The 26,069-nt window shown below is 39.8% G+C and overlaps 1 protein-coding gene across 3 annotated transcripts in view; it reads right to left on the reverse strand.

Moving 5' to 3' along the window:
* COL6A5 (collagen type VI alpha 5 chain) overlaps nucleotides 1–26,069 on the reverse strand; it is a 130,617-nt gene that overhangs the window by 68,606 nt on the left and 35,942 nt on the right. For all 3 annotated transcript variants that reach the window (XM_021934872.2, XM_003895127.4, XM_021934871.2), the window contains exons 5-17: nucleotides 21,183–21,743; nucleotides 17,430–17,984; nucleotides 14,793–15,368; nucleotides 11,101–11,676; nucleotides 9,005–9,345; nucleotides 8,817–8,898; nucleotides 5,798–5,940; nucleotides 5,121–5,213; nucleotides 3,309–3,362; nucleotides 1,331–1,402; nucleotides 971–997; nucleotides 815–859; nucleotides 670–723 (exon numbers count right to left, since the gene is read on the reverse strand). In XM_021934872.2, coding sequence (XP_021790564.2) covers nucleotides 670–723; nucleotides 815–859; nucleotides 971–997; nucleotides 1,331–1,402; nucleotides 3,309–3,362; nucleotides 5,121–5,213; nucleotides 5,798–5,940; nucleotides 8,817–8,898; nucleotides 9,005–9,345; nucleotides 11,101–11,676; nucleotides 14,793–15,368; nucleotides 17,430–17,984; nucleotides 21,183–21,743 — 3,179 coding nt within the window. The remainder of the gene's footprint in view (nucleotides 1–669; nucleotides 724–814; nucleotides 860–970; nucleotides 998–1,330; nucleotides 1,403–3,308; nucleotides 3,363–5,120; nucleotides 5,214–5,797; nucleotides 5,941–8,816; nucleotides 8,899–9,004; nucleotides 9,346–11,100; nucleotides 11,677–14,792; nucleotides 15,369–17,429; nucleotides 17,985–21,182; nucleotides 21,744–26,069) is intronic.

The raw sequence follows: 26,069 nt of genomic DNA on the forward strand, positions 1-26,069 counted from the left end.
TGTATCTGTCTCTCCAACTATACTGTGGGATCTTTGAAGACAAGGGCTGTGTGGTTCACCTCTGATTCTTATTAAATAAGAATATATGCCTGGCCAATGACAGGTGTCTGGCACATGACAAGCCTGACAAATGACAGGTGCTCAAAAATATTTCATAAATAAATGGATCAGAACATAAAAGTAGAGCTGCTTGAAATCAAGTAGACACACATTAATGAGTGTTGAAATAAATGTAAAGTTAAAAAATGTTTCACAGTGATTTGCCACCACAGCCACCAAAATAATTTTGTCTCTTTCTCTTGCTTTTTTTTTTTCTGACATAATAAAGACAACACAGAAATTACTGACATTGACGAAAATGTTGTGGTAAAAAACAAATGAACAAAAGAAACCACTGACAGGTAAAAGCATTCATTTTCATACATGAGAAAGATGCCCATAGAATAACCTCGTGTGTGCTAAATTTTTCTAGGTGGAAATTCTTGAAAATTACATAGTTACCCCCTTGCTCCAATCAGATATGCAGCACATATTCAGTATTAATAGGCATTCATTATGTGGTTAAGTCAGTTGTAAATTTTATCCCCTATAACCACTGACACACAGCCGTTAAGACTGTCTCTGTCACCAAATTCTCCTTCTTCGATGTATTGAAAGGAAAAGTGTTACCTGAGATCCTGGATCACCTTTTTCTCCTTTTATTCCAGGAAATCCATGAGAGCCCTAAAAGAAGACAAGAAAAACAAAATTGCCACTTAAAAAAATTTTAGCAGCCTCATGACAGTTTTATAATACTTAAAGAAGTATGGCTTACCTCTTCCCCATCAAGTCCATCAATCCCATCGTCTCCATGTCCTCCCTGAGAGACGACAATAGACAGTTGTCAGGTAAAAGCAGGTCTCTGCCACACGCTTATTGGGAAACTAATCCCATTTGGAAATCAAATTAAACTAAGAAAAAACTCCAGTACCTTAGGTCCAGAAAATCCTCTGGGTCCCTGCAAAAGATGAAATATCTCTCACTGACATATCAAAGACAGAGTGTGGATTCAAAGACTGCCTCTCTAAAGTGAGTGAGCATGTATTTCTTTACTTGTTATGAGCTATACACCTACAAAGAGGTTAGAGATGGAATTTATTAATGCTAAAGACTCCTTGACATTATTAAAAAGCAGAATTAATCTGCAGACAGGAAAACTCATTGATATAACTGGATAAAGGAAAAGAGAGAGGAGTGATGGAAGAGAGAAAACAAGGGAGGAAAGGAATGGGGAAAGAGAGGGAGAGAATGTTATAGAGAATTGGAAATAACATTTACAGAAGAGCCTTACCTTCTCACCCTGCTCCCCTGGACATCCTGCAATCCCTCTATCTCCTTGGGGTCCTGCGTCTCCTCGTACTCCCTAAGAAAAGGAGCACAGACAGGTACCCAACGTGATGTTTTTGCCAGAAGCTGCCAGTGGTTTATTTTCAGAGTTAAGACAAAGCACATGGGCACTATGAGCTTTAGAAAAAGTGCATTCTCTTCAACCTCACTCATTTACGTCTGTTTTTCCCCTCTATATTCAAACATGTTTCCTGTTAATCTTCAGGGCTTTTTATGGACCCAAGATCACAAAAAGGTGCAAGAAGAGCTCAGCCACTTCCCTACCTGATCAAACAGCACAGTGGCTGCACTTTGTAGCCACATTCCAAGACTCCAGTAATTTCATCTAGGGCCCTAATGCTATACTGGGAGAGTCAGCATTACTGACAGTAGACTCACAAGTCAGTGCTAGGGTACTGCTGCTGAGTAGAAACAGTTGCTGGAAAGTGACACTACTAGGAGAATGAGAAAGCAAAGGTGAGAAAAGCCAGTCCTCACAGGAGGAATCACCAGGTTAAAGACCCCCAAAGTCAGACTATCCGTGCAGGGATGAGCACTGAAGGTCAATGATTTCTGTGTCTCCCAACAACCCTGCTTCTCCAAGGAAATATTTAAATACAGATAAATGCTAAAGTAAAATGGATCTTAAGAAAGGAACAGTTTTGTGCTTTTTGAGGGCAGGAACCTCAACCGTGTCTTTCACCATCATGTCCCTTGTGACTGGTTCATGTCTAGGTGCATAACAGGTGTTCCCATTTTGCTGCATGAATAATTAATTAGTAATGAGCTTAATTCTTGCTTTGTCAGTAAGAGAGGGAGAAAGGATTTGCCTTCATCCTGCTTTGCTTTCTTTATTCTGAGGATCCTTCCCTGCAAAAGGAGGAGGCCTTGCCCATGGCCACAGGTTGCTGAGAGGTACCTTAGCCCTATGGCTTCCCATTGCCTGGACTTTCTGCCAGTGGTGGGCTCGGCCAGGCAGGTGGGTGACACTATTCCCCACACTGAAAGCACTCTCATGCTAGTTTGGTAGTCTCCAAGAACCCTCGGAGGGTACAGAGTAGGTGATTCACAGCACCCCCTTAGTGGTCATTTTGTAAACTAGGTCAGCCATTAGATTGTAGAGGAATTTATAATTGCTTGCAGATGAGAAAACAGAGGGTCAAGAAGTTAGGTATCTTGTTCAAGGACCCACATCTAGGCCAACTCTTAGCATCTGACTCTAGAGTCTTTGCTTTCAATCCTTATAACTTGCTGCCCAGATGAGGAACTGGCCTTGATCTAAGGTGATAGAAATCCAGTCTGGATGTTTTCTGAACTTTTTCCATCCCAAACAGAGGCACGTAAGTGATTTCCGTTTCTTCAAATTCTTTCTCATAATTTGATTCACGAGAAAGTGAGAGTTCTGGTTTTAAACATGGAGATCTGCAAACCTCTGTGCAGCGTTTGACCATGAAGCCATGCCTCCCATCTTGAGGGATGCCTTGCCCTCTTCCCTTTCCATGGAAGGGAGTATACTCCGGCCTTGGCCCAAAGCCATGTACTAAGCACTGGGTTTTAGGTCTAAAGAGAGCTCCCTGGCAGATAACCTGCTGTGCCTTGCTTGGGGGTAGAAAGGAGGGTGCCCATTAAAAACATGCCAGGCTACGTGTGTAAGCCTGTTCCCTCCTTACCCCAAACTTAGACTTAGTAATTGCCTCATAATTCAGACAAGGAAAAATGAAAAGAAAGGCAACCCTTCTTCCCAGAAAAATGCACAAAAATCAACATATAAACAAAATAAACATAAACATATAAAAATAAACATATAAACAAAACTCCATCTACCCCTTTTGTATGAAAATAACCTTTAATGAAAAAGAAAGTAAGTGTGTGTGTGTGAGTGTATGTGTGTGTACAGTGTGTGTATAGTGGCAGGGGGGTGAGGGGGAATCATAAAAACTTACGGGGTCTCCGTCCTCTCCCCTGTGTCCTTTGCTGCCTTTCAGACCTTGAGAACCCTGGGAAGAAAGACAGAACAATAAATTGTAGTCACCCCCCCCATCAAGTCAAACTTGTGAAATCATTAGGCATTCTAAGCGAGTCCCTTCCTCCAACTTGGTTGCAGTTTTTGCAGATGTGGCCGTGAGTTTGGGGAGAATCTGACAACATCTGGAGCTGGCTTTTGTCCTTGCACTCAGCTCTGAAGCCCCTCTGCAGGAGGCGACACTCCTAATCCTTGCGGGAGGCTGACTTTTGGAACCCACCAGCAGATGAGGCCCACAGAGCCACACCTGTGCCTGAGTGATTTGCAGGGAGGACAGTCGCGCCAGCCACAACCCTTTTAGCAGACAAACCTATAGCATTTCGAAAGGGATTATTTTATTTTGTTCTGCTATTTTGAGAGCTCAAGGAAGAATAGGCACTTCCAACAAGACTGCATATATTTTAATTGCAGTCATCTCTCCCTTAGCCACGTGTGGTTTAACTGTGTCATGGCTTACCTGTGGCAAACATTTCATTTGGGTTTGCTTTCCCCACCCTCTAACACAGGCCCAGCTGGCTGATCATATACCAGGGGGTTTGTGCTTCTGGAACATAATTCTAATATTGACCTGAGCAAAGTAATGGAAAACACTGTGCTAAACAAAACATCACAGTGCAGTAAAAAGTTCAATATAAATTGTCTTTCCATAAGGATGGACAGTGCAGAACTCATGAGCAAGCATTGTTGATCTCTTTTTTTAAAGAAAAACTTCATTTTTATTGTGATACCTAAAATCCACTTGAAACGTACATAAAAGTGTATAAAATATGAGTGTATAGTTTAATTATTATAAAGTAACTTTATAGAATAATCTTATAATTTTTATATATAAGGTATATGTAGCCACCACGCAGGTCAAGAAATAGAGCATTATTGGTCCCAAGCACAGCGCCTGTCCCAAGTCACAATTCACCCCTGGCCCCTCTCCACAAGGGCACTCCTGACTTCTGATAATAGTTTCTTGCCTTTTAAGAATACTTCACCAGTTAAGTATTCCTCCCTAGATATAATATCTTTTAATAAATGGAATTTTACCACACGTATTCTTCTGTGTTTTGCTTTTCTTTTGGTCATTACCTTGTTAGTAAAAGTTATTCATGTTGTTGTGTGTAGCTGTAGTTCATTAATTTTCATTGGCATATATTATTGAAAATATCATGACATATTTATTCATCCTATTATTGTATAATATTTTATAATTTGTGTTTTAAAGGGCTATGAATCTGCAATGCTATGATCATTTTGTGGTTCAATCTCATTCTGTTGCTGATGAAGCACAATTCTTATTTATTTATTTATTTACTTATTTACTTATTTTTAAGGCAATAGGGTCTCATTATGTTGCCCTGGCCGGTCTTGAACAATCAAATGATCTTCCCACCTCAGCCTCCCAAGTAGCTGGGATTACCAGTGCAAGCTACTACACCCAGTTTCATCTCCACTATTTTTTACTTCTTATCACCTTTCAAACTTTCTAAAGCAAGTACAAAAGTATAAATTGCGAAACCAAGAAGCAACATTGCCAAGGGTATGTAAGAGAAAAGGGAGTTATTCTTGCTAGCAGTATCAAAAGTGAGCTCTCCTGACCTGGATTTTATACCAAAAAAGTCATATGAAATGTCCAAAGGAATTCCATTAGCATGGAGTGAAGGTTGTAAAATCAGTCAGTCTCAGTCCTACCCGTACCAAATCAAAGCACATTAGATAAAATAGTATCACAGGTGAGTGGCACCTTCATGGCTTGTGGTCCTCGGGTCCCATGAGGTCCTGGAATTCCTGGACATTTGCAGAATGTATAGCAGCAAGTCCTTTCTGCAATGTTTCCCTGGGGAAAAAAAAGTAAAGCTAAGTGAATAACAATTGTCAGAAACTTTATTTCATAAGAATTGTACTCATACAAATCATAATCCACCACCTACAAGCCCATCTTCTCCCTTTGGATGAGGGGCTGCAGAGAATAAGAGGTGCTTTCTGAATTTAACACTGCAGAGAGGGTGCCAGGCACTGCACTGGCAACATCGCCTCTCCAAAGGAAATGACCTCTGTTTATAGACAGGGCATCCAGTATGTGGATGGCCATGACCCAACTTCGCGTAAGACTTGTTGGTTTCTGGTTGACAGTCTTCTGTTTCCTGGAATTTCTGCAACACAGTTGGGGGTTTTTTAATTCAGTTATGAGTTGGTTGGTTTTTTAGTTCCTTATGCATTCATTTAGTGAGATGACAAAGAATGAAAGAATACGTAAAAACAAAATACTATGCTGTGGTCTTCCACACATTTTTATATACTAAGGACCATGCCCTTAATTTAGTAGGGGTAAACAAAGGCAGTCTTTGAAAGTTCTCATCAAGATTCCAATTTAGTTCCCATGGCATTTTGAACAACTGGGGATTTTGTTCAACTACTCACCAGGTACTGTGATAGTTTTTTGCCCAGCTCTCTCATTCCAATAGTCAGATGAGTCCGGTAATTGAATCCTTTTCCAAATTCAAAGCTAGAAAACTCATGATGAGCAGTTGTGTTAAGCGACACTACCAGCAGAGCATCAAGTCCTATGTGGTAAGAACCACAATATAAATAAAGCAAAGGGGTTGTACATGAAAAAGAAGAAGGCATAATAATTCTGCTCAGTGAACATGATTTAAAGAATTGAAAAGGGGAAAAAACAAACATAAGAGGAAGAAGTACTCCTGACATATGAAGAAACTAACAGTGAATTTGCCTGCATTTTACGAATATGCACCAGCTCTGGTCCCTGACTTTTGCATGAAATCCCCTGATAAAAGTATTCAAGAGAAACAATTTACAAATCTATAGAAAAACACTAATAGAAAACTGTGTTCCACATCTTACCACCAATGTTGGTGCAATTCTTGGACACTGGAAAGTGATTTTTAAGAAAGGGCATTATTCATCTTCAGAGAGTTTTTCTGAATTTTCCTGAATGTAAATTAATGATAATTCTCAAGTTACTCCCAATTTCAAACACCCCTGGGAGGCCAGGCCCTGAGAACATGAGGAAAACCCAGGGCAATTGTCTCAGCTGAACTCCTGACCACATCCAGTTCATTCATTAATTCATCTATTCACTCATTAATTCATTTACTAGTTCATTTACTTTATCCATCTTTTCACTAAGCAAATTTTTAAATTATTAATAGGAGCCTATTATGCATTAATCATTGTATAATACAGAGATACAAATGAGTAAGTCAGGCTTCTTTCCTTCCCAGAGTTATTGGTCTAATGGAACAGAGGGTCAAGAATCGGATAGTTGCTCTGAGAAACATCAGGGTTCTATGAAAGCCTAGAGGAGAAGATCCCAACCCATTATTGGAGACTCATGGAAGGTTTCTCGGAAAAATTGATGTCGAAGCTGATTCTAAAGGATAAATGTAAGTTGGCCAATGGAAAGAACCAGAGAAAGAAGACGGAGAGAGTACCTGGGTAGGAAAGGAAATAGAGGAAGCTCTAGGCAAGGACAGAGAGAAGTGAGGCTGTAAAGTACATTGGAGGCCAGGCACAGTGGCTCGCACCTGTAATCCCAGCACTCTTGGAGGCCGAGGTGGGTGGATCACCTGAGGTCAGGTATTTGAGACCAGCGAACTGGTCAACAACATGGTGAAACCCCATCTCTACTAAAAATACGAAAAAACAAAAATAGCCAGGCATGATGATGGGCACCTGTAATCCCAGTTACTCAGGAGGCTGAGGAGGGAGAATCGCTTGAACCCAGGAGGCAGAGGTTGCAGCGAGCCGAGATTGTGTCACTGCACTCCAGCCTGGGCAACAAGAACAAAAATCCATCTAAAAAAATTACATATATGTATAACCTTGGAGGAAGAATGGTAAAAATAATTTCATATGCCTGGAATGTTGAATATAAGAAATAATTTGGCTGGGCACAGTGGCTCACTCCTGTAATCCCAGCACTTTGGGACACTGAGGTGGGCGGATCACAAGGTCAGTAAATCGAGACCATCCTGGCTAACACAGTGAAACACCATCTCTACTAAAAATACAAAAAAATAGCTGAGCGTGGTGGTAGGCACCTGTAGTGCCAGCTACTCGGGAGGCTGAGGCAGGAGAATGGCATGAACCCTGGAGGCAGAGCTTGCAGTGAGTCAAGATTGGGCCACTGCACTCCAGCCTGGGTGACAAAGCGAGACTCCGTCTTAAAAATAAATAAATAAATAAAGGTTGAAATTGGAAGCAGAGGCCAGGTTCTGCAACGCTCCCAGGCCATGTTAAGGAATTTGATCTATATCCCAAGAACAATGAGAAGGTATTAAAGGGATCTGTGCAGAGAAAGAGACACAACCGAGCAATAAAACAGGATGTATTGTGGCCTTTAGGGAGGTTTCCTGTGGAAGCTGAACCCTAGAAGCCAGTCTGGGCTACACCAAGAAATTCTTAAACAATGCATCTCATTTGACAATTAGTGGAGTCTTCCATCGCTGCATCTTACTCTCAACTTCTGCACTGAGCTTCCGGCTCAGTCTGAAGCTATGACACGGACAGAAAATATATAGTGAGAAGTGCTTTTCCAAATCCATGTTGCTATCTTTCATATGGAAAATAAGAAACAGTAGGAGCTGTCTTGGGTCAGGTTCTCTAGAACTGGAATCTGAGAGAGGATTTTGTATGTATGTGGTATCCGTATTGAGAGAGAGACCAGGAAAGGGAAGGAGATGTAACTAGGAATACATCTCAATAAAGTCTTAGCCTTTGCCTGATTCATGAGGGACTCTGGAGTGCAAATTGTACTAGAGTTGATCCATTTGAGCAACAGTGCCAGGTTTTTGTATCCCTATATCATAGTTGCCCCCCGCCCACCATCAACGTGGGGCATGGTAACCCCACACCCATTCCAAGCACGCCCAGGTATATGGTTCAGGTCAAGCAAGGGCATATGTCTGTATAGAAGGTCATAAGTCTAAGCACTTGGCCATAGCATTTGCAGCATTTTGGGGAGGAGTGCGAGGGCTGGTCACAAGGGGATTAGACGAGGTATCAACAGCCTCTGCTACAAGTAGCCAGGCAGATCTCAACATCTACAGCATCTGAGTAAAGGTAGAGACTTGTTAAGCATATTCCATGCTTCACTGTTTAAATTTTCAACTCGGCCAGGTGCGGTGGCTCATGCCTGTAATCCCAGCACTTTGGGAGGCCGAGTTGGGTGGATCACGAGGTCAGGAGATCAAGACCACCCTGGCTAACACAGTGAAACCCCATCTCTACTAAAAATACAAAAAATTAGCCAGGCGCCTCTAGTCCCAGCTACTCGGGAGGTTGAGGCAGGAGAATGGCGTGAACCCGGGAGGTGGAGCTTGCAGTGAGCTGAGATTGTGCCACTGCACTCCAGCCTGGGTGACAGACCAAGACTCCATCTCAAAAACAAACAAACAAAAAAAATTCTACTCAATACCTGCTTCTCTGAGCCTGTCTGATTGATTTTCAAGCATTATGTTGCTTTCACTCTGGAGACCGTCTGAAAAAATAAGCAGCACCTAGAGAAATAAGAAAATGGTGTGGTGTAAAAGCTAAATATATAATTGGGGAATGAAGAAAAAATGGAAGAATATGGAGATGGGAAATAGAATGTAATATGGATACCTGGCCCCGGGATGCAGATTTATTCTTAAATGTGTCCCAAAGAGACCGCAAGAACTGTGCATTCAGATGAGTTGGCCCAGTGACGTTGACTTGCAGCAAGCTGTCAAACACTGCTTTCTGATAGATCTGGAACTTGGCAGGGAATTCTTGGTCATTGTTCACCTTAAATGCCAAACTCACCTGCACCTCTGTGCCAGCCCCACAGCTCACCCCCCTGATAGAGCTGATGTCTTCTAAGATGCCTGGGAGGTAGGATTCCAGCTGGGGGTGGCCCTGGAACAAAGGCTGCCCCTGCACATGAGTGGAGATGTCAAACCCAACCACTATGTCCATAAAGCAATCTGGAAATCAAGGGAACAGGGTCAAGATTAATGAGTAGACAGGAGTAAGGAAGGAGAGACAGGGCAGAAGAAAGGAGCACTGTCATACCCCAGAGCTAGAGGGTCTCTAGTCTCCAAAAAGTGTTCAAGAAGGAAGATACTGACCGCTTTATCATATACATATATGTGTGTATTTATATCACATATATATATATGTGATACTAACATATATCACAGGGGTTTTCTCTGTCCCCTTTAAAATATTAAAACTTTCAATAGCTATTTGAAGTTCAAACCATAGTTTAGTCTCATCCTCAGTGACTCTGTTGTGTGTGTGTGTGTGCCACGCATGTGGGCATGCATTTTAATGGTGACATATTTTAATTCATATAATCAGAATACATTAAAGTTTTGAGCTGTCTTTTCAGATTATTTAAGTTTTAGAGATCACAAACACAGATGGCTGCAAATGCAGGTAGATAAGATAGATGATTCAAGTGGGCAGAGTGTGAGGAAAATAAACTAGAGAACAATGACCCATTTCTGGGTCTGTTCACTGTTCAGTTCCAGCTGAGAGTAGCTATGTGGGAGATGGGGCCTAGTGTTGTCAGATATTCTGATTTTTCAAAGAGGAGCCTGATGTCTACATTTTTAATGTAGAACCTTCAGTGTGAATGCTGTCAACTAATTTAGCAACTCATCAACACTGGATGCGATAAACAAACTGCAACTGCAAGCTGCCATTTGGTTACTCTGATCCTGCCCAGGTGCTCATTTTACAGATGAGGAAACAGTGATGTGCAGAGGTTGCTGCCGCTGAACCAGAGTTAGAACTCTGGCTTTCTGATTCCAGGACCAGGGCTCTTTCCACCACTGTAATCTGCCTCCACTTGAGCACCACAAATGGGACATATAAGATATGGAGAGTTTGGAAAGACTAACACATTTTGTTAAAGAAGTGACTTCAATTATAACAACTCTAGAAACATAAGAACTCGAAGGAATTTCTGCATGTTGTGCAAATTCCACAAACCGGAATCATTCGCTACTGCTTCCTTATATGCTGTCCTCCCAACTCCTAGCCTCAAATTTAGAGAATCTGAGTCCCCCGTGGCCAATCTCAGCTGGAGCTGAACGGTGGCATTCCTGTGAGATGCATCATTGTTTTCCAGTTCACTGTCCTCATACTCTACTCACTTGACTCATCTCCATTACCCACCTGGTCTTTGCAGCCATGTGCCTTTGTGACCTCTGGCTTAAATAACCTCTGAGGACAATTCAGATCATTAGTAGACTATGATTATATGAATGTAATCATTAAAAGAAGAAAAATACACTGTACGCACACACACACACAGGAGTCCCTTACAAGATGGTTTAACAAAGGTACAATAATAAAACTTCCAATCAGCAAATGTTTATTTTACTTACTTCCTGCTGATGCAGGGCATTTACTAGGAGGACAGAAATAGGAGACAGAGATCCAGGTGCTAAAAGGAGAATAAACACTGGATTGCCGTGAGGGAACAGGGCTGACCAGAGGACACAGTCCAGGGGTCCCCTCTAGCCTCTGCACCCTTTCCTTGTCTTTGAGGGAGGCTGAGTTATCCAAACTTCCTGGAAGCAGAGAAGTCTCTTATCACTGCACCATAAGTGAGATATTCTCACTAAATATATGTTCTAAATATATGCTCTGCTAGAGCTAGCCCATTAGACACACTTGGGAAATGGAGAAATGAGTTTTCCATGGAAGAAAACCAAACAAGGAGCACTTACTGGTTTTCCCGCAGCTCTGGCAAATTTCACGGACGATCCTTTTTCTCACGTCCACATTCTTTAACTTATCAAAGTCTTGAAAAGTGATTATTTTTTCAGAATTGCCTGTTATTGGCAGAAGCCATTCCTTAGAAACATCTCCTATGCCCAAAACCAGGACACAAATTCCAAGGTCCTTCAGGGTTTTTACTGCATCTGCCACATTATAGTGAGGATCTCCAGATGTGATAACAACCAAAGTTTGGGGGACACCAGCATTTCTTCTCCCACCAGCATATAGATTAAACATGTTTCTCACTTTTTTAAGGGCAAAGTCAATTCTCGGAAACCCACTGCTCTTGGAGACGTTCTGAATTTGATTCTTCCAGTGGGTTTTAGTCAGAGAGTTTTTCAACTCAATAATACTCTGGTAGTTGCTTCCAAATTGAGCCATACCAATTTTCATTCTTTGAGACTGAATGTCAAAATTATCAATTAAGTCTGACAAGAAAGTTGTCATGGTAACAAAATCTGAATTAGATACCCTGTCAGAGCCATCGCAAAGGAAAATCACATCAGCTTCCTGAAGACTACAGACTGCAATAGAAAAAAGAATAAATTATTTTCCTCATGAATCATTCTAAATTTTTCCTTTCCTCATATACTTAAATTGCTTTGCTAAATACTTCAATTGCTTTACATTAGCAAATTGAGATAAGTTAACAAGAGAAAGAATCACTGATCCTCAAAAAGAAGAAAAAACAGCAAGAGGAGGAAAGATTAGAGAGTTTTTTCAAAGTTTAATTATTTATACAATCCATTTGAAAAGACACTGGAAGCTAATCAGAGAAAGAAAGTAAGAAGTTTGAAAAAATTTCATGTACTCCTTAAAAGGTTATTACAAAGGCTAGACATCCCTTCAAAACACCAAGATTGGGACATTTACCCCATCAAGATAATGGTACTTACTTACTGTACTATTATTAGTACTCCTATTACTATTCATGTTATCACTTTACATCCATATTGAGGAGTAGCATTTTAAAAATGCTTTTGGCACATAATAACAACATTAATATTCACAACCACCTTACGACTAATTATTCTAATTTTATAAATATAGAAATAGAACTTAGAGGTTAAGTGATTCATATAAGAGCATACAGTTACTATGGAGTGGAGCTGGTATCTGGACCTCTAGATCCTTTTTACCCTTAAATTTAGCACTTTTTTCTAGTGCAATGCTTTTTAAAAATACCATGACTCAAATATTAGAATTTCTCAGAGGAAGTGTGAATGGCTAGTAAATAGAGCAAACGGTCAGCTCCCTGAAGTCCAATCTGAAATGTCCCAAAATCGAAGGGACATTTCTATACTCATTTCCAACCAAACTCAATGGCTGTGGTAGGAGCAGCACTATGGTGATTACTAAAGGTAATTGAGACAGTAGGTTACTCACGGTCACACAATTCCTTGTAAGTGTGGTGTGGCAGACACAAAGATGGGCTGCCCGGATAGACCTGCAAGGAAGAACTTACTTCCCAGCTATGGGAGTATGGGCAGGCAGTAGACAGCTTCCAACTGTCAGCACTTTCAGGGTCTGTCTCACTATAGAGAGATGCCTTGCCAAAGGTCATGCCCTTCTTAGGGCCATCACGTCCAGGCACTAAGTGGGAAGGGAGTTCTCCCTTAGTCCCAGCCGTTTCAGGCTGATGCTGGACAGCTCTCATAGGCAATATTTGCTTCAGAGCTCTCTGCTAGGTTTGGAGCTTTGTTTAGCCTATGTCACTATTTTGAGTTATTTGGTCCATCTTGCTTTCCCCATTTATTTTACAGGTGTGGATTCCTAATAAACATATTGCATCCCAAACTCCATCTCAGCACTACTTCAAAAATGTAGGCATGGGAAATGAGAATAAAACAGCCTTCACACTCCTAGGAAAAGACTGAAGTCTTAGTAATGTACTAGATTTGGAGGACACAACAAACAAATGAGATTAAGCCTGCCTGCAGAGCTTGTAGTCTTGTGACAGATACAGGTAGGAAAACAGCAAATATGTGTCAATTGCTACCACTTGGAAAATAGAAGGTGTGAGAGTTGGGGGATACAGTGGGGACATGAGGTCAGGTTTGGGCCTGACTGAAAGCACACAAAGACTGAAACTTGACAGAAAAGTGAGACGTAGGCAGGCACAGTGGTGGGCTGGAGTGGTCATGGTGGGCAGGATAGTGTGCACAAAGACGTGGAGGAATTTCAGAAGGACAGGGTAGATTTGAAGAGGGGAGAGGTGATCAATGAGCTTGCAGAGGTGGGCAGGGGCTAGATAGAGCTCAGGAGTTTGGAAATTGTTCCAAGGGCACAGGGAGGCCTCCAAAACAAAAACAAAAACAAAAACAAAAAAAACTGTAAGCAGAAGAGGGACCGCATCCAGTGTGTAGGAGAAAGAACACTCAGTGTTAAGTGGACTGGCAGGTGTCAGGAATGAGGGACGGGAGCCTACGCTTCAGGGTGAGAGTCCAGGAAGAGGATGGAATGGGCAGAAGAACTGGGGTGGTCCTGCTGCCTTGGGAAAAATCATAATTTTCCTTGGGTAAAGATGATACCATCATTCAATATCTGAAACCAAGAAGATGAATTAATTGCTTACTTAAGTAAGGTAAAGCTATGGTGGTCAGGCATAGTTTTATTTAGCCAAGCAAATGCTGATCTGACACAGGATTTGAGGGAAGGTTTTGTCTGGAGTTGGACAAGTTACAAATATGGAAGTGGGTTAATGTCAGTTTTAGAAACATGATTTATATTAGTTACAAAAGTGAGCTTCTCGTCGGTAGAAAGGAAGGAATAAAGGAGGAAAGAAATGAGAGAAAGGAGGGAGGAAGGAAGCAAAGAAGAAAGGAAATTCAAAAGTTGGTTATTTCATTTGCCAGATTGGGAGGACTGGGTCAATACACAAATCACAAGAATTCGGACCTTCCAATTAGGCACAGCAGCCCTTCCTGGGTTACTTATCAGTCTCTACTGCTTTTGAGACCACAAGTGGCAAATCTCACCCCGTCCTCACTCAAATGTGATGTCACCAGCCTACCAACTTCAGTGGTAGCTGGTAATCATCTCAGTTCCCTTCCCTCCCTGTTTCTCTCAGCCAGCTTCCATTACCCCACATTCAACTCTCATATCCTGCCCTCTATACTGGTGGCACTCACACAGAAGAGCACACCAGACCACTTGAATTTTGATGTCTCTCTAGAATGCCTATGATCCCATTTAGAGGGCCTAAATCTTTGAAGACAAAAGTCTATCCATTTAAACCATGAAACTGTCCACTTGAGTTTGGCCTGAAACTGATGTCCAGTGGCTGCACTGAGACCATTAACCAAATGGAGCACGATAAGCAGCCATTACATGGGGTAAGGTGAATACGACCCTAAGAAGAATTTCTTTCTGCCAGAAAAAGGCAACAGAATAGCAAAATGCCAGGGAATGCATCTGGAACTTTCCTGTATAATCTCTTCAGTGCATACTGTGGTGGGAAGGAATCTTTGGGATCTTGTTCAATCAACCCATTTCTTTTAGAGATGAGAAAACTGATAGCCTGAGCAGAGAAATATTCAGTCCATAACATCCAGGCAATCGGAGACCTGAGACTTATGATTTACTTTTTGTTTAAATTTTTATTGCTACCCCCATAGAAACTTTAAAAGTAACAACTTACCTTCTGGTGCTTCAGTACACATACTTTCTTGAACAAGTGTGAAAACATCTTTCAGTTTATCAAAATTATCTACATAGATAGTATTGTTTTTATTCCCTGCCATACCCTCAAGTTCCTTTTGGTTGGCCTTTCCTACACCCACTGCAAGGATGGTGATGCCCTTGTCTCTCAGTTCTGATGCTGTGTCATTGAGCTGATCATGGTCATGAGATTTCCCATCAGTGATGACAATCAGCATCTGCTTCACATTTTCCTTGATGCGGCTGCCATGCTCCTCTGTAAACAGGGCATTTGCATGCTTGAGAGCCTTGGCAGTGTAGGTCTTCCCTCCAGTGTCCCTTCGCATCCTCAGATTCTCAATTATTGCTGATCTGTTCGAGTACGTATTAAGGTAGAAAAGGATGTTAGGTTGGTCAGAGTATTTGAGGGCTCCAAACTGAACTCCGTTTCTGCCAACATCTGCTTTCTTCACCAAATGGATAGTTAGGTTAATCATGTGATCTTGATATTGTTTTTTTATGCTACCTGAATGATCCAGCACAAACACAACGTCTAGTCCTGTAATCCTTTTACAATCTGAAAGAAGACGAAAACAGGAGTCACAAACTTTCTGCAGTGCATTCTACGCAGGGTGCTGAGAAGGGAAGCGAACTAGCATTTGCCGTGAGTCTACTATGTGTCAGACACTACATCTCACTTAGTTCTTAGAGGTGGCTGCTGCCATTTTATAGAAAAAAAAAAGAAAAAAAAAAAAAGGCCAAGGCTCAGAGAAGTGCAACTTGCCTACATCATGACTCCAAGGACATTTGTACCCTATCTACATCACTCCAGGATCAGTGGTCCTTATGCCACACCACTCTATTTTGCTATATCTCATTAGGACATGTAATGTCTTTTACTAAGCAGGCTTTCAACTGAAAGGCAATGTTAGAAGCTAGTTCAATGTCAATGTAATGGCAAGACATACTGATGTTTGCCAAACAGACCTGCTATTGTGGAAAGCTCAAGAGCTCACTGTATAACTTGGTGGTTTTACCCTACTCCCTCTGGCTCCAGGTATCTTTGGACCCTCAGGTATGCAAACCATCCCTGTGTATCATATCTCTCTGCAGTTATTTATGCTTTTCTCCCTGACGTTGTGAATTAGAGCTCAGAAAGGAGTGGCCCCAAGTAGGAGGAGAGCAAAAACTCCTATCACTTCTTCCCTGACCCCAAACCCTCCTCCACATTATAAGACAAGTGACTGTTTTGGCTGGCTTTCCAACGTGTGGACTCTTTCCCCACTCTTTTCCTTCCCTCAATAACTTACACACATGTATTCCAAAGATTTGCTTCTCCACTTTCCACCTGCCTAGCTAATTGTCAACTCTTATTTCTAATAATAAAGTCTCAAATTTTTTAAGTTTCTGATACTGTGAATATCCCCAGGCTATATCTGTAAAACCCTTGGTCAATGACCCACTGAGAACTGGTGACTAGTCATGACCTGATACTTAGGAGACAATCTAATGCATGAGTCAGATGAATTTCAGGTTATGCTGTAGACAAGGCCTCCACATTTACATTAATCAAAATGAAGAAATGCCAAGAAGAGCCTTGCAGGTTTCAAAGTTGAAGCTATAGCCTTTAGGTACACCTCCCAACATTATCAAGAGTTTTGGAATCACTGCCACCTTTGGGGGAAGAAAAAAATTCCAATTAAGCAGTTACCAAGGAAACTTTAGAACTATCACCTAACACTTACGTGTTTATAAGACATTTTGTTAAGTTTCTGGAAATTCCACATGCACAATTTTGACGAATAAAGTCCAATGAAAATCTCTATGTTGCCAGAGGAACAACACAAAACAAACTTACCCTGGTTTGTTTTCTTAGTTGTATCCAAAACACAGAAAATAGCACATGATAGATTTTTAAAACATAGGTGTTTTAGTCTATGTGTGGATTGAGAAAAAGCTCTCATTCAAAAGACATTAAAATTGATAGGCTCAAACTGAAGGTTGTGCAGTACAATTTTAAAAGCACTACAATTTGTAAGAATACAATGATGACTCCAAGTAATCAGAAAAGTGACAAATTACAGTTTTCCAAAGGGATGGATACATGAACAGACAAATATAAAATATCCAGTTGATAGAGTTTAAGAATAATAATGTGAAGTAATGAAAATAAACTATCTTTAAAATACCCAGGGTTTTCTTGGTGGGTGGTGCTTAGGATACTAGATAAAATTTAACTAAAAGAAAGACGAAATTGTATTTCTAGTTATTTTCTGCTTAACAATGGCTATAAATAGCCAAGAAACAATTCTAGAAAATAATTTGGGATTCAAAACTGGCTCTGAAAAATCCAGGTGTGTGGGTATTAAACATTTGGAAGTTTAAAGTAAAATTCTGGGATCTTTTTGGAATATACTTGAAGTCACCAATGCCATACTAACTTGTGCCAAACTAGACGCCAAAATTGTTAGTCTGAAACATCCCTGGAGGTCACAGCCATTTTAATATAACATAAAGAAGACTAAAACTTAACATTTAAGTCCAGGTAGAGGCCAGGGCCAGAGTGCCATATACTATTTCTCATTATAAAGTCAACAGCTCACATTCTTGAGTCCTGACAGATAACAGGGTCACTTACCATGGAGAGCACACACATGAAAGACAAGTTTCCTTTCTAGTGCCTTCAGATGATCGAAGTTCTCAACGTGAAAAACTAGGCTGCCATCCCCACTGATCTCTTCTAGCTGAGATCTATTGGCATTGTATACTCCTACAGAGAAGATGGTCACATCTTTGCCCCGAAGAATTCTAGCAGGATCTCTCACATCATCCTGAGCTACTCCATCTGTGATGAGGATGAGAAACTTTTTGGCCCCCAAACGGGCCCCCTTGGAGTGGGTGAAGTATTGACCTACAAAATTTAGTGCCTTTCCAGTTAAAGTGCCTTTATTGATGAGAGACATTCTATCTATTGCATCAGAAATTTCTTGCCGTGTAAAGTATCTATTGAGCTGGAACTCTTCCTTAGTTGTATCACTGAACTGAACAACGCCAATCTGGGTTTTGTCTGCACCAATTTGAATCTTAGTTAATAGGTTTTTCATGAAGATTTTCATTTTCCTAAAATTTTCATTTCCTATACTCCAAGAACTGTCCACCAGAAACATGATGTCAGCCTTCATGTCTTCACATCCTGCATGTTACAAAAAAAAAAAAGGATCAGAAATAATCAGGTTGGAATGGTTCTCACAAAGTGGCATTAAGGCAGAAACAAATGTATTAATGAGAAAACATTGAAAGTTAACTCAAGCAACTGTTGTTACGTTTGAAAATTGTATTTGCTTCTTTAGTAGAAGCTGGTTGACTAGAACCCTGAAGCAGAAATGCAACTTCCAAAATGTGTATTTATTCATTCATGCATGCATGCATAACTCATTTATTCATATTTAATTCATTCATTCATAATTTTGAGGTGTATAAAATGCCAAGCATCCAGCCATGTGTTAAGGATGCAGTAGTGATACAAAAAAGGAACCAGAGCCAAAGCAATCAATTCCTTGCGCTCATAGTACTAACACTCCAGGGTTTTATGTATATTCTGGAGAAACACAATTTCAAATAATTTTTTAACAGCATTATTTTCTGGGATAATTCTAAGTGATTTCATAAACACTATAAATCAATATTGGAAATTGAAGAAAAAGTTTTTACTAGAGATAAGTGCTTCAGTAAGCACATACTCATTCAACATGGACTGTTCCTTTATACATAAACTTTAGACAGCCTGATTGGAAATGAACATATACATATGTATATATATACACACAGATATATACACACAAATGTATGTACATTCATTGTTCTATATATAAGATAGACATATGTACATATATAAAACCAATTTCTATAATCTATTAAAAACAGTATTAATTCATGATACATATGTTTTGCATATATATATGTAAATATATTATCTTTAGCATATATCTTTTTAGTCTTAATCTCTTTTTCTATCTGTAATCTCTGCCTTCCTCTTACAGTTTCTCCCTCAACACTCTGAAGTCTATCCCATACTTCCTAAAAATAAACACAGCATCAGCCATATATTTAAAAAATGAAAAGATGTTAACTATTACTTAATAAAGTGTAAGGTCACATTCTGATCCACCAGGACTACACCACCGTTTTAAGATTCAAGCTGCCTCAGAACCATCTTGAAAGTCATGAGAGGAGAAATTGCTGAAGATGTCTGTGGCCTTGATAGAGTGGCCTTGACCACTGTGGTGAAGTGTGGAAGAGTCCCTTCCATGTAACACATATAAAAGAAATAGGCTTTTACATACAGTTTAGTATTCACAGGATCTACCTCCTGGTATCTATTTGTGACAGAAACTACTTCATGTCCCTGAATATCTATCTTTCCATTCTTCTATGTTAATAAAATTTTAGATAGGCAGATGATTGTCCATCTAAAGATTGTATTTCCCAGCCTGCTTTGAAGCTAGCTGTGGCATTGTGTCTAAGTTTTAACCAAAAGGTATGAGCAAAAGTGATCTGGCCACTTCTGGGTCTTACGTTAGTTGAGCGTGGTAGGCTCCCTTGGTCCTTTCTCCCTTTCCATGGACAGGAGGTGATAAGAACTGGATCTTCAGTTTTGACCTAAAGATGGAAGCTATGTGTTGAGGATGGAATAGCCTCTCTACTAGACCTGGACTATTCACCCTAAACTATGATGTAAGAGAAAAATAATATTCTGTGCTGTGTAATCTGGGGTCTTTTCGCTATTGCAGCTTAACCTGCACCCTATTAATACACTGTGCCTCACTCCATCTGCATCTGCTCTGAGACTCGTTAGTGTTTTTCTAGCTCTGGAAGCTTTGGTTCCTTTGTTTTCCTGCTTCTCTGATAGCCATTTTATGACTCATTTCCTTGTCCACAACTTATCTTCTCCTCCAGGCATGATAGTGCTCAGTTTGACTACTTCAACTGCAACTACCTGAAGTGCAAAGGATATACTGTACCTCCCTAGATTTGTCCAGGACCTTCTCCCTTGAAAGGATCTGAGATACAACCTACTTTATGCTTCCTCGAATCCTTTTACTTTTCTTAGCATCAACTCCAGGAAACATTGGGGAATCTTTTATTCTTGCACTCTTTCTAAGACATCCTAAAGATCCAACTCTGTTACTGTCCATAACAGGGAGAAAAATGAACAAAGTTGTTACTTACTTAGGATTTTGTTATTAATGCTATTTATTTGCTTACTTATTTTTTATTTTTGTTTTTTAGTGGCTCAGAGAAAATTCAAACACGTTTTCACTTTAGTAAGTTCAAATAAGTAAGAATTCTCTTCCTTTCCTCGTCGATGAACACCTTAACCACTTTCTGCAACAGCTAACTGTTGTGTAGCGCTTACTATGTTCCAGGCACTCCTCTAACTGTTCCATGTGTGTTATCACCATTAAGCTTCACAATAAGCCTACAAACAAGGAAACCAAGGCAAGTAGACAGTAATTTATTCAAGGTCATGGCTAATCAGTGATAAAGCTAGAGTGTGAACCTTGACTCTGACTCTAGCATCTTTCCTCTTTACCAGTAAATTAATGTGCTTCTCAGCAGGCAATATTTTCATGTGCTAATACCAGCAATCAACACATACCATCTTAACTAATAAGCGGTGTAAGTGGCCATTATTAATAATAGAAATAACAAACAACGAGATATGGAAATTTGCAAATTGTTTTTCCTAATTTTGGTACTTAATCTCTAATTAAAACAAAAATGCAAATATGTGTTTTTGTTATAAATAAAAATGAACAATTATTACATATATACTTGATATGCATTTAATATAAAAATAATGGTTGGCATTTATGGTGCTCAACCTATAAGGATTCTCTGATGTAGGCATTATCCTCATTTTATAAATGACAATGTTCCAGGCTCAAGTGGAAGTACGTGAGACAAACCCTAAGCTATCTAGAGCCAAAGTCCATTTTCCTTCCACTGTACCCAACTGTGCACACACACTGTACTTCCCCTGTACTCATCTGTGTATGCACATACATAAACACACACATACCTCACATGCAGAATAGAATCTTTTTCACTTCACAGTAGTGGGCTTTGTCAAGGCCCCAACATTCTTAGCAATTTTCCCACTTATGACTTCCAAGATGGCCTTGGGGCAACTGTTTATAGAGGGATTCTCCAGTCTTGGCATTTAGTTTAAAAGTGAGGGGCTGAATCGCTCCATGGTGATAAAGGAAGCTAGCAAAATGTTATCCAGACAGCTAGTCACATCAGGCCTTGTCTCAGCCTTAATTTAGCCATTAATCTGCCTAAAGCAATTGATGAAATGTGGAGAATAAAGCTTTTTTGTTTTGCTTACCTTTTTCAGTGCAGATTTCACGAATAACTTCATTTTTTATGCTTTTCAAAGCATCAAAGTTCTGCCCAAAGCTAACCCTTTCTTCTTTCCCAGCAATTTCTTGCAGTTCTATTTTATTAGCTGCCCCAATGCCAACTGCGTGAATGGTGATTTGCTCAGCCCTTAGTCTCTTAGCAGGTTCCACGACTCTGTCCGTGGACATCCCATCAGTCAACACAATGAGGTAACAGGGAACCTTGCTCATTCTATCCTTACTTCCATTTTTTATTATTTGTAGTATGTAATCCAGAGCTTTCCCAGTATAAGTTCTACCAGTTAGTTGCTTAATGTTAAAAATAGCCTTTCTTAAGCCAATGTCATTAGAATAGTCACTGATATAAAATTCTACTTCTGTATTATCTGAATACTGCACAACTCCAACTCGGACTTTGTCTGGGCCAATGCTAAACATTTCTGTCACTTCCAACATAAATCTCTTGATTTGCTCAAACTCTTTCTCCTGGATGCTGCTTGAGCCATCAATGAGGAAATGGATATCAGCCTCTTTGGTATCCACACAGCCTGGAAAACAAAGTGCATTCTCTGTAAATTAGAGAACCTAGAGAGAACTTTGCAAGAGGGTTTGTGAAGTAACGTGAGGTTGAGGCATTTCTAAAGAACGAAGACTTCATTTTTGCATACAGCCTGCACACTTCATTAAGCACACTCATGCCCATTTTCTCCTTTGAAATGTACAACAACCTTGTGAGAAAATTGAAACAGGGAAAAACATAGTGGTTTGTCTAAGGTCACATAACCAGTAAATTAAAGAGTAAAGACCAAATTCCCGAGACTCAAGGCTCCAAGTTAAATAGTTTTTCTAGCATTGACACCTGCCTTCTTAGACAGTTTATGTCCTATCATTTCTTGAAAAAAGGCATGGGATTGACGACCTTCTACTCTTACTTCACCAATAATCTTTTTTTCCCAGAGCAACTAGAACAAGATATTTAAAGCTAAACTTAGATCACATTGTTCTTCCTCTTAAATGATCTATCATTGCATTTGGAACTTAAAAACTAAAACTTGGCCTTATCTTGTCTCCTGCTTTTCTGACCCTATTTCCAGCAATTCTTCATCTCACTCACTGTGCTCCAACCACATTGGGCTTCATTCTGTTTTCAGAACGTGTCCCTGGGTCTTTGCACGTACCCTCCTCTCTTCTTGAAATATTCTTTCCCCCAAATATTCACATGGCTGCTTCCTTCCCATCATGGATGTTATCAAGTCATCTCTTAAAAAAGGTCTTCACTTCCCCCTATCTAAAGCACACCTGTCATTGTCTATCTTCTTACAGTGTTTATTTTCTTTATGTTACTTTCTGAAGTTACCTTCTTCATTTGTTCATGAGCATGGCCTGTTTCTTACCGCAGAATGTAATCCATGAGGACAAAGACTTTGTTTATTTCTCTGCTTCTGCCCAATAGGCCTGGCATATCATAGGAGTTCGATTTTCTTTTTTAATAAAAGACTTCTCAATGTTCCTTCCTTTGTTAAGCTGAATCTATGAAAAACTACTTTTGCTTTCTTAGCAGTCTATTTACTACTTTATGTAGTCATTCGTAGAAACTGGGTAAGAGAAATAACATATTTTCAAAATTTTTGGCTGTGTGTGTCATTATCTGGTTTTCTTGACAGCTCTTAGGTAATTTATAGCTATTGACACTACTTCAGCCCACAGCAGTTGCTCCTTAGGAAATCAGATATACTGAAAAGAAATCTGACCCTGAGAAATGAACTATAAAATCAATACATAAAGCATTAGGGCAAAGATAAGTGGTTATCTGCAGAAGACAGGATTGATCCCAGGCCAACAAAACTTGAAAGTAACCAGAATGCTTTAATTTATACATCTAATAAAGAAGAATTAAGTCTTGAGCAAAAGAAAGGTAGTGGTGATCAGCAATGAGGGAGAGAAAAATGTAAGTAGGTAACTGCAGCAATGCCCATCCATCCCTGCCTAGGGCTGTGCTATCTAATACACTAGCCACTAGTCACACGTTGCCATTGAAATGTAAATCTAAACTATCCAACATCAAATAAAATTAAAAGTCATCTCCTTGAGTACACTACCTACATTTCAAGTACTTAACAGCTCCATATAACTAGCAGCTACCTTATTACACAGCATAGATAGAGAATATTTCTATCACTACAAAATTTCAATTAAACAGTGCCAAAGAATGTGTCCCTTGGCTCAAGGCCTCACCTGTGCACTCATATATACAGATATATATAAAAATATAGATGTATGTATTTAATTTTAAAGTAGAAACATTTGCCCAATTGAATGCTACTAAACATTTCAATTATAAAACTACAATAACTCTCTTGTTCTGATTCCACAACCCCACGCAGACTTTTGATTACAATTTAGCTTCTAATTTGGCATGTCTATAGGGAGAGAATGTACCACTTGGAAGATGTGAATGTCCAAGCCCCTGGGCATTGATAGCTCTCATTTTTACGTAGAGAATTGTCATTCTTTTTCCATACATCAGTCGCTTGAGTTTGATTAATGTGAATTTAGCCTTGATTTAATGAAGTTTTATGGAATAAAAATTGAACACTTACTATGTGTCAGATGTAGTGGATATAGCAGTGACTAAGCCAGATATAGATTTTTCTCTGAGCGTTGATCATTCTGAAATTGCAAAGCTGGCCACCACACTCTAGACCACAGGAACATCACTAAAGTGGTAGGTCTTAAATGTTGCTAGCCTGAATTCATTAGGGAGCTCACTAAAATGCATGGGGCCAGGCCCTACCCTCAGAGACCAATCCAGTAGTTTTAGAGTGACACTTGGGCAACTGAATTATTAACAAGCTCCTCAAAAGACTCTAAGTTTACAACAGACACTGTTGGTGTTTTTGCCTATATTTTCTCAAATCTCTTACCATTTTTATGCAAACTGGCTGCTGGTGCTTTGCTTTCACTCCCAATAGCAAATGCTATATCTGGGGTGAGCTGCCCCTGAGTTTCTGGAAACTTCTTTGCCTGGCACTTGAACCAGAAGTGTCCAGAAATTTACATTCCCTGCATGTGCTTAAATGTAAATTCTCTAGTTATATATTTTTTTTTCCTTGCCTGGGACAACTATGATGTTTGATATACACTATCTCTAGAATGACACCATGGAATTGAGCTAACATTACTATCCATAGGACTTTTCTTGTTGTCCTTTCCTTCCTATTCCCATTTCCTCATTTTCCTACCAATTTCCTTTTTTTTTTCCTGGTTACGCTTCCTAATATATCAATTTCATGTGAATTGTTTCCTGGCATCTGCTTCTGAGGAGCCCAACCTAAGTCAGGTACCAACATTTTAAAACAACTGGATTACTAAGGAGTTACATAGTGAGGCCTTGTACCCTAGCTTTGGTCCCACATCTTCCCATTTACAATTTCTGTAATGACAATAATAGTTTTTTGTGGCATCACTGCAAACTCATGAGAGAGACTATGCCACACATCCCTTCTATGCCCTAATACCAGTATTACATTGAAGCTGGTCTGGTTTAAAATTAGTCTTTAATATCATTGGAACATTAAAATTCCTTTCCATGTTACGTGCTGCCAAATTCCAGTTTCAATTGCCTGGAAGCATTTTCTCTATGGAGAAAATGTGTGAAGACAGCAGATATCTCAGAATTACATAAGCTCAAAGTCATATTAAGTATCTCTTGGCATGTACTTTTGAAAAGAGCTCAGTAGAACTATAGCAGATTCACAAAGAATCTTAACTAGAAGATCCTTCACTGGAATGATAGAAGAAAAAAATAGGATCAAAATGTCAGATAATAACCATGATTGTGCATAAAAATACAGGTAAAAGGATGTCCCTGCAAGACTTTTATAAAAACAAAACATTGGCCTATATATCCAACAATTTAAGATATGTTTTGTTAAATATGGTATACCTATTATATGGAATATTTTTCTCAACCTAAAGGAATTGTTTCAAAAGAATATTTAAGGAAACAGACAAACGATCATAATATCAAGATGATGGAAAAGTGGGTAAGGCAGATATTACTAGTTATCTCCAATATCCATTTTCTCCTTCTTTACACCAATTGAACTGCCAGTTTTAACCTAGGTGCTTGGCTTCCCCAAATAAAGGTCACATTTCCCAGCTCCCATTTTCATAACTTAGGTGTGACATATGACCAAGTGCTGGCCAATGGGATGTAAGCAGAAATGGTACACATAACTTTCAGGAGCATCCTTGAAGAAAAGGTGAAGAGGCCTGCCCCTTTTTTCTTCCCTTTTGTCTTTCTTGCTTTCTGGATGTGAGGGTGATGCCTGGAGCCATTATTTTGGACAACGATCCTAGGAATTAAGCCCACGAACAGCAAAAAATAATGTGGAAAAAGACAGGGTCTCTGACACTGTGGTGTACCAGACTAGCTCAGTCTGCCTACCTCTGGACTTACTTGTGAAACAGAAAAAATAATCTTACCCTGTTTCAATCACTGTAATTTTGGTTTCTTCTGTGGTTACACCCAAATATAGTTGTAACTAATAAAAGTTACCCAACTCTCTATGCCTATACTGTTCATTATGACAGCCACTAGACACACCTGGCTATTAAAAGTTAAAATGAATTAAAACTACATGACATTTAAATTCAGTTCCTCCATCACACTAGTCACATTTCAAGTGCTCAGTAGCCACATGTGGCTGGTGGCTGACCTAGTGGACAGCGCAGATAAAGAACATTTCCAGCATCACAGAAAGGTCTGTTGGACAGCACTGATATATACAATGTGATATCATTTTTAAAAACTCTGTGTTTGTCTGTGTGTGCATGAATGAAAGGAAGACAGAGAGGTAGAGAGGGGTGGA

The sequence above is a fragment of the Papio anubis genome, chromosome 2 (genome assembly GCF_008728515.1).
Source record: "Papio anubis isolate 15944 chromosome 2, Panubis1.0, whole genome shotgun sequence".
NCBI classification, from domain to species: domain Eukaryota; kingdom Metazoa; phylum Chordata; class Mammalia; order Primates; family Cercopithecidae; genus Papio; species Papio anubis.